Below are 9,030 nucleotides of genomic sequence, written 5' to 3' on the forward strand. Positions count from 1 at the left end.
GCCCAATCTCGCGCTTGATCCGATGGAGCTGATTTCATTCGTTAGAGATAAGACTAAGAAATTCCTTTCACCTTTATTTTCATTACTTTTTTAACCACATCGTAAAAAATTTAAGGAAAATAAAAACTTTCTGTTTCAGAAAAAAAGTAAAGCTTCTGTTAGGAGTGGCATGAGTGCTAAGACGAAAGCGATTGGGCCGACATAGGGCCTTTGAGCTTGACCTTGACGCGGGACCAAGTCAAGTCAACCCATTTTTTTTTTCCTGCAAGGAAAATGTTTTGATCCTTGTATCTCTCGCCCCTCTCGGCAGCTTTCCTCTTCCAAGCTGTCCTGCAGTTCGCAGCGCCGAGCTTCGTAGCACCAGGCCGAAGTGACTGACCCGGGACCGGAAGGGACGCCACCACCACTACCATTGCAGGAGCTCTCGGTTCTCCGCGACACCGTCAGGTAGGTTCTCCGTGCATGGTTTCTTGTTCAAGTCTGCTGTGTTGCTGGTGCTGACCACCTTGCGCTTATCCTAATATTGCAATTTTTTCTGTTTAGTGATGATGCTTTTTACTCTGATAAATCGTGGTTTAATGAAGTTAAAATAGAGAGGGAGAGAGAGAGGGAGAGAGAGCCGCACTTTCCCCTTTCTCCCATGATGTCGCCGCGCAAGATCCCGCCGGCATGCCGCCCTACGATCCCTGCCAGCGCGCGCCGGCGCGGCCTGTCTCAGGAACCTGGCCGCCTCCTTTGGTCGCTTAATCTCGTATCCCTGTGTTTCCGACCCTCCCGCGGTGTGTGACGCCGGACGGCACGCGAGCTGCTCGACCAATTGCCGCGCCGCCTATCGCCCCTGACCTATTTATCCTCTCACGGCCTAGATCCATGACGGAGTTCCACAATCATAGGAAGGAAGGGGACCCGTGAAGTTATGAGAATCGCGAAGCTCCAAGTTAGTCGCAATGTTCCCTGCTGGTGTTGGTTGTTGAATGATCAAGACTATTTCCTTGCATAGTCTCTGACCTCTGTTTCCTCTGCTTTGGGAAGAAACCGTAGTAAGAGAATGTGATTTTCAAATTCTGACGAAGAAAGGAGTATCCTTTTTGCCCCAAAAGTTTCGGATAGCAGTTCACTTATACTCTAATGTTTGCTAATCTAGTCATGACTATGGATTATCTACTACAGTAGTGAAATCTGCTATACGAGGGCCACAGTATCATAATGGAACTTATAGTTATTCTATTATGTCGTGAGGCTCTAGCTAACTTTTGACTGTCAATGTTGAAACTTCTTTATTCCACAGCACAGTGTGAAATTTAAACATTCCAAATTTACAATGTAAACAAACTGGGAGCGAGCATAATGAAAAAGATCGATACTTATGATATATTCTCTAAACCAGACTATGAAAGGTTACTGTTTCTAAAAATGGCTTGTCTTTTCCCAACAAAGGAAAACTAATTGCCAATGTTGCACTTGAAGCAATCCCATGCTCATTTCAATTCAGTTGATTCAACAAAATAAATTATACTGCAATATGTAACATCTTTTGTATTTTCCCTTCTGACAGAGATGGCAGAAGCAGCACTTCTTGCACTGTCAAAGATTGGGTTCTATTTAGCAGGAGAAGCTGCCACATTCATTGCAACCCAGTTTTCTAATTTGATTGAGCTACCAAACACTGTGCAGCGTATTCGGAGGGAACTTCTGATGATGAACATCTTTATACGGAAGACAGGTACATCATATCTCAGTGATGAGCTCCTCAAGGCTTGGATCACAGAAGTGAGAATGCTGGCCTACCGTGTTGAAGACATAATGGACAACTTTTCCTATCATTCTCTTCAATACAAGCAAGAACCGAAACAGAAAAAGTTGGCTAACGGATTAAGCTATGGTTTAGTGTTTAGTGGAATTGCTGATGATCTAGCTCAGATTGAAAAGGAAATTGAGCATGTCTCGAAGTTGAAGAATATGTGGGTGAATTCATTCCACGAGCTTCTTCCCTCTCAAGTCACCAGTGCTGAGCAGCAATTCCCTCGATACAGTTCGCCCCAACTTATAAAGAATGAAAACCTGGTGGGGTTCAAGGAGGACAGAGAGCTGTTACAGAAATTGTTGACTCCCAATGCACCTGTCCACGTGGCAAATATACCAGCTCTCAAGGTGGTATCTTTGTTAGGTATGGGTGGGATGGGAAAGACCACACTGCTCACGAGTGTGTATGAACAACTGAAAGATCACTTCGACATCCATGCTTGGCTCACTATCTCACAGACATATAGAGGTGTGGATGCTCTGCTGAAGGAGCTGCTAAACAATGTCAGTGCCTCTAAGCATACAGCAACAGCTGATGCTAACAATGTCAATCAGAAGGAAGTGACTGTACCAGTTGATATTGAGATAGGAGACAAGAAGAGGCTGAAACCAGATGACATCAACAAGATGGACATCTTAGAATTGAAGAGAAATTTAAAGACCGTACTGAAACATAAGAAATATATTGTTGTATTGGATGATGTTTGGGATCGTCGAGTTTACGATGGAATAAGTGATGTGTTCGAGGATTCTGGGAAGGAAAACCGTATTGTCATCACAACAAGGAAACATGATGTAGCTGCTCTTGCCACACCAGGTTATCTGCTCAAGCTAAACCCATTAGACATCAAGAATGCACTCCAGCTCTTCTGTATGAAGGCTTTTCCTAACAAAAATCACTTTGATTGGACATCAGAGCTTCTTGAGCATGCTAATGACATTATAAAGAGTTCTGGGGGTCTTCCATTGGAAAAGTGTCCACGTGAGCTTCAAGAGTTGGCTATTCATATTGTGACGAAATGTGAGGACTCCACACTGGTAATGTGTCCATCTGAACTTCAGGAGCTTGCTACTGATACTGTAAAGAAAATTAAGAGCTTGTCACTGTCAGTGTGCACATCGGAGCTTCAGGATCTAGCTACTGTTATTGTAAAACGATGTGAGGATTTACCTCTGGTGAAGTGTCCATCAGAGCTTCAGGAGATTACTACTGATATTGTAAAGAAATGTAGGGGTTTGCCACTGGCTATTGTATCAGTAGGCAGTTTGTTGTCTTCAAGGAAGCAAATAGAACCAGTTTGGAGACAGATGTACAATGAGCTTCCTTGTGAACTGGAAAAGGATGATCAGGTTCGAGGAATTCTGAATCTTAGCTATTATGACTTGCCTAGTGACCTCCGAAACTGCTTCTTGTACTGCAGCTTGTTTCCTGAAGATTACCATTTTTCAAAGGAGGACCTTGTGCGACTTTGGGTTGCTGAAGGATTTGTCGAAAGGAAAGGGGACAGCACTCCTGAGGAGGTAGCAGAGGGCTATCTTGCAGAGCTGATCCATCGGAATATGCTGCAACTAGTGGAAAATGATGAGCTTGGAAGGGTGAATACATGCAAAATGCATGACATTTTAAGGGAATTAGCCCTTTCAATCTCTAAAGTGGAAATGTTTGGCACAGTAAATGATTTTGGTGCAATGGTGCAGATGGACACAGGTGTTCGTCGCATATCTTCATATGGATGGAAGAAGATGAAAAAGAATAAATCTAATATGAAATTTCCACACCTCCGAACCCTGATGGCAAGTGATACCATTGTAGACTATGTACCATCAATACTATCTGAATCCAAGTACCTTACTGTCCTTGAACTGCAGAACTCTGATTTCCAGGAACTGCCTGCATCTATAGGGAACCTGTTTAACCTGAAATACATTGGCCTAAGAAATACAAGAATAACATCACTGCCGAACTCCATTAAGAATCTCTCCAATCTTCAAACTCTTGATGTCAAATCAACAAGTATAAAAGCTCTGCCACCTGGGATAGTGAATCTCACCAAACTAAGGCACCTTACTGCTGACAAACTTGCTGATAAGAACCAGTCAGAATTCCGGTACTTTGTCGGAGTGGAAGCTCCTAAAGGGCTTTCCAACCTTGAAGATTTGCAGACTCTTGAGACCGTGCAAGCAAGCAAGGACCTGACAGAGCAACTTGATAAGCTTTTGCAACTAAGAAGCCTATGGATAGATAACATCACTGCTTCCCATTGTGGTGAGCTTTTTGCTACCTTGTCGACTATGCCACTTCTTTCCAGTTTACTTCTATCTGCGGGTGATGAGAATGAGATACTTACCTTGAAAGATTTCAATCCGATCTGCACGAAGCTCCACAAGCTAATTGTCAGAGGATGTTGGGCCCTAGGGACAAAACATTGCCCGATACTTCAGAACCATGGCAAATATCTCAAGTATCTGGCCCTAAGCAGGTGCCATTTTGTAGAAGATCCACTGGTGGTTCTAGCATCTTGTGTTCCGAACCTCACGTACCTGAGACTTAACAATATACATAGTCCACATACAACATTGGTACTTTCAGCAGGATCCTTCCCACACCTGAACACGCTAGTTTTGAAGGACATGAATGATGTCTGCCTTCTGACAATTACAGATGGTGCACTTCCTGGCATAGAATGTCTATATGTCACATCATTACCACAATTGCAGAAAGTTCCTCAGGGCATCAGATACCTTGGCTCCTTGAAAAAGCTCTGGCTGCTTGGTCTCCACAGGAACTTCAAAGCTCAATGGGACATCGATGGAATGCAGAAGTACCTACAGCATGTTCCAGAGATACGGGTCTAGTAGCAGAAGCTTTCTTTGTGTTTGTCAAATGTTCCTTCTGTTTCAGTGGTAAAAGCAGGCATGGATGCAACTGTGTACATTCCAAAATCCATCAAGTTTTCAATTAGACATTAGGAACAGCTGCATTTTTCAATCTGGATCATTTGTCAGATGTCATTTCTGAAGTAGTAATTCCTGAAACATGGTTTTCTTTCGGTGCTTTTAGGATGCAATCTGGATTTACTAGTATGGGTGTTCCTTGTTCTAGTTATCATAGGCATCAGTTCATTTAAGAACATTACCTTGTTTTCACTGGATTTGTATGTTATTACTACTGTGTCAGCTAAGATTTTCTTGCATAACAAATATGTTGCTTCGTCCATACCCAAGTTGTCTTGAATTGAACTAGCATTGGGGGCTTAGGTAACTCTGTATGCTATGTTTATTATTATATACTCTGTGTAAGACATGGTAGACACCGTATTGAAGGCATGAACGTCTCGACGTATGTTCATGAATTTCTTCAGAAAGGATATCTAGAAAGGGCATTGCTTCATCTCATTAGAAATTGTCTTGAATTCTCAACCAAGTTGCTCCCTGACAACTAATGTAAGTTGGGTAGTTCTCCAAAAAAAAAAGAACTGTCACAATCTCTAAAATTTGAACACCCAAACTGGATGGGTCCATCTTGACCCATATTTCACGTGTAAGGTAGTACTCACGTTCCATGTATCCTCTACAGAGAAACGTATTAGAGAAATTTCTTGTCTCTGAGAACGTGTGCAAAAGTGCAAAAGATTTTTATCGAGGATGCAAAAATGAAAACTAATCAGATGCAAAAGAGAACAAAAACTATAGCAAATAATTATGTAAAAGCATTGAGCTTATATTTTCTCAACTACATTGGTGGTGGAAACTACGTTTTGTTCTCCACCAAAGAGCCTTGAAAGACCAAATTCTGTTTTTCTTTTGAAGAAATGATCGTCCAAGAGTATGTTGTGGGCTTCCAATTCAAATGAATGACAGGCCATTCAAGGTCATGCTCACCAGATTCCCCTAGAAGTCAGTTCCAAACATGTAAACCACACTTCTCTTTTCTAAATTGAAAACAATCACTTCTGCAGAAAAATATTCAAATAGTAACTACTTTTGATTGTGCACCATCTATCGCCCTACCAGATATAATCTTTCCAAGGCTTCCTTTATACATGAAATGGTAACAAAGCAATCACATGTTTAATGCTTCACCTTCATAACGAGACCCAGGTATCTGTGGAATGTTTTAACCACAATCACATACAAATAGAATCACTCCGTATTTATCTTGTCTCATTAATTTGTGTAGGAGCTTCAGAGACTGCAATTGACATGCATGGATTACATTCAGAAACAATATCCTTTATGAGACTACCCGACTATGTGTCAATGATCATGTCTTGTAAACTACTGAGTGATTACCTCAAAGTTCTGGCTTGGATCACCTTACGTTCTTGAAATAATAAAATTTCCCTTTTTGAAAAAAAGTTCTGGCTAGCTTGGTAGATAAACTATTTTCCGAAACTAAAATGGCTGTCTCCCTTGCATCACTATCAAAGTGATCGGGTGCTCGTAGCCTAAGGGGAGAGGGGGTGAATTATGACTTAAAACCTTAACATATGGCTCCAACTAGTTTGCACATAAAGTTAAACTAATACATGCTATCTAGATGTGCAACTACAGTTCTTCTAGTGCGAAACCCTCATCCCAAAAAAGTTTTGCAACCTATAGCCAATCCTAACTTGATTTACTCTAAAGAAGTAAAGGCACATAAGCTGCAAATATGAAATGAGGAAGTTCAAATAGGGGATGAGAGGAAGCAAACTCTTGACGCAAGATTTATCCGTGGTTCGGTTAGGCAAAGCCACTCCTACTCCACATTATTGAAGCACTCAATTAAGAGTATTGCTTCTCGGCCATCAAGTCTCTTTCGGGGACTCCTTGACTTGCCACCGAGGCAATACCACCAAGGCTTACCCAAGTTCTTAGTCACCTTGGCCCCATTTTCCACTAAGGAGCTTCTCTACGAAGCATGAGGTCTCCACGTCCCCGGCACAATGTCGTCAACGCCGCTCCACACCAAGCCGGAGAGTTGAAGACGTGCCGGCGAGCCACCAAGACTCCAAGGAAGGCCGGCGCACCAAGATACAAGAGTGGTTCACTCTAGAACTAGCACACAAAGCTCAACACCTTGCTCTCTCACTCACTCAAGAGCTAACCTAGCACTAACATTCTCAAATGTGTGTTAAGGACTAAAGATTTGATCACTAAGCACTTGGAAGGCTTGGAGATTTTATAACACCCAAAATTTAAACCTTGTTTGAATTCAAACTGAATTTGATCAAATGGTGTTTAAGTTTTTTAAAAAAATTCCTCTCACCCTTTCTCTCTCCAGCCTACCCCAACTCTCTCCCCCTCTCTTTCTTTTCCCGCGGGCCAAACAACCTGCACCGGCCCAACCCAACCCGCCATCCCTCTTTCTCTCTCTCTCTCTCTCTCTCTCTCTCTCTCTCTCACTTCCAGCCGGGGCCCACTTGTCGGCGCCATCTTCTTCCTCCCGACGGCGCCTTCCAAACGAGCACCCTTGTCGTCCCTTTTTCCCTCTCCCCCTCACTCTACCCCGGCTGCAATTGCTCGCCGGAGTTCCCTCTCCGCCGTGCGCCGTGGTGCACCACCTTCCCGGCCCTGTGCACACTCGCCGAGGTCGACATCGGGCTCCTCGTCCCGTGCACGACCTCCCCGGCGCTTCTCCCACCCGAATCGGCCTCTAGAGCGCCATCCACGGCAACTCTGGCGGTTCGCCGCCGCCCCCGCTCGCCGCCGGCGCTTGCGCCGGCCCCGAGCCACCGCTCCCGCTAGCCGCCGCCTGTGTCAAGAGTCGCAAACCGAGCCGTGGCTGAGCCAGCAGCCGCCCGTCGAGCCGCCCCTACCCGCTGCAGCCGTTGGATCAAGATCCAACGGACTTGATCCGATAGATCCGAGCCGGATCTGAGCCGCCGCCGCTATTTTGCAGAGGAGCCCCCATCTTTTCTTTAAATCAACTCGTAGTCCTGAGTAGTTCAAAAATAATTAGATTTAAGCCCTTTTCTTTTCTGTTTAGACCCTTGACCTTTCTAGTATTAGAACCCACCATCTCTGGACCCTGTTTTTGCATGCTAGCCCCTGCGTATAGGGTTTAATTAGGTTTTAGCCCCTGGTTTGTTTCTAGCTAGCCCCTGGAAGTTCAAATCTCTCGCAAACAAGTCCCTGGTGCACTGTTTTAGCCATAACTTTCACGTTTTAACACCGTTTTCAGCGATTCTTGCGCTCACGCGATCCTTGCTTCACGCTCTACATCTTTTTCACCTTTTCCAGTACTATTTTTACTGTTTTATGTACTGTTTCTTATTTTTATTATTTGTTTTGCTTGAGTGATCGTGTAGACGACGTGCCGTTCGAGGGTGATCAAGAGCAAGCTTTTGAAGAAGATTTTCAGCTGTTAGCCGAGGAAGGGAAGTGGCCTTCTCCCTCTGTATATTCTGATTTGTTCCATTAATAGCATGTTAATTCACTTTACTTTATTGTTTTATGCATAAATTTGATGGGAACACTTATTAAGGACTTTACCTAGTCTTTTACCTCAGCCTTGGAACACTAGGTTTAATATATTGTTGGGTAGCTTTGCTTAGTTGCTTTACCTTGGGTTGGTTGTTACAATCTCAGAAAATGATAATTATGGCTTTGTTTATATCATGGTTAATGGTACAAGAAACCGTACAACCACATTGTCACATGGCTCTAATCTTAGCTGATTAATTAGACTTGTGGTTAGCTGGCAGTCTTACCGAAAGGGCAAGGAGGGGGTCGGTTTAGGGGTCATAACCCGGTTCTCTTGGGGTAGTAGCCTTTGCTAAGGTACTGACTATTAGGGAGGTTTATGGACCACACTACTACTGAAACTCTAGTGGACTGTCGTAGTGAACCCCTTGCCACTCACCAAAGGAAGTGTTTAAGGGCCTTGCAAACCCGGGCGACTCAGGGGAACACGGTTTGTGATGAAAGTGTACAACCTCTGCAGAGTGTAAAACTGTTATAACAGCCATGCTCGCGGTCATGAGCGGCTTGGACCCTCACATGATAATTGAACTTGAAGAATAATTAAATTATAGTTCTTTGGTTTATAATATTGGATCCTTTATGCTTATGCTTAAGTGAGTTGTTATACACTAATACTTAGAAAATAGGTGCTTGCTAATAAAATATGATCAACTAAAATTGCTTACTGCTGAAAACCTTTAGCCCATCTTGTTTAATCTTGCATGTTCTCCTACTTGTTGAGTACCCACCATAAGTGTACTCATCCTTGCTTAAACTGCT

General features: G+C 43.5%; 1 protein-coding gene across 1 annotated transcript; it reads left to right on the forward strand.

Annotated features, from left to right (window-relative positions):
• Window positions 1-245: 245 nt before the first annotated feature.
• LOC120685804 (disease resistance protein RPM1-like) lies at window positions 246-5,022 on the forward strand. The gene is made up of 2 exons (XM_039967900.1): window positions 246-447; window positions 1,556-5,022. The coding sequence occupies exon 2, from the start codon at window positions 1,558-1,560 to the stop codon at window positions 4,657-4,659; it is 3,102 nt and encodes a 1,033-aa protein (XP_039823834.1). The 5' UTR covers window positions 246-447; window positions 1,556-1,557; the 3' UTR covers window positions 4,660-5,022.
• The last annotated feature ends 4,008 nt before the right edge of the window (window positions 5,023-9,030 follow it).

The sequence above is a fragment of the Panicum virgatum genome, chromosome 8N (assembly GCF_016808335.1).
Source record: "Panicum virgatum strain AP13 chromosome 8N, P.virgatum_v5, whole genome shotgun sequence".
Classification (NCBI taxonomy): domain Eukaryota; kingdom Viridiplantae; phylum Streptophyta; class Magnoliopsida; order Poales; family Poaceae; genus Panicum; species Panicum virgatum.

What these genes read in the sequence shown, in the direction of transcription:
- LOC120685804 (XM_039967900.1), top strand. Translation starts at nt 1,558, where the DNA reads ATGGCAGAAGCAGCACTTCTTGCACTGTCAAAGATTGGGTTCTATTTA.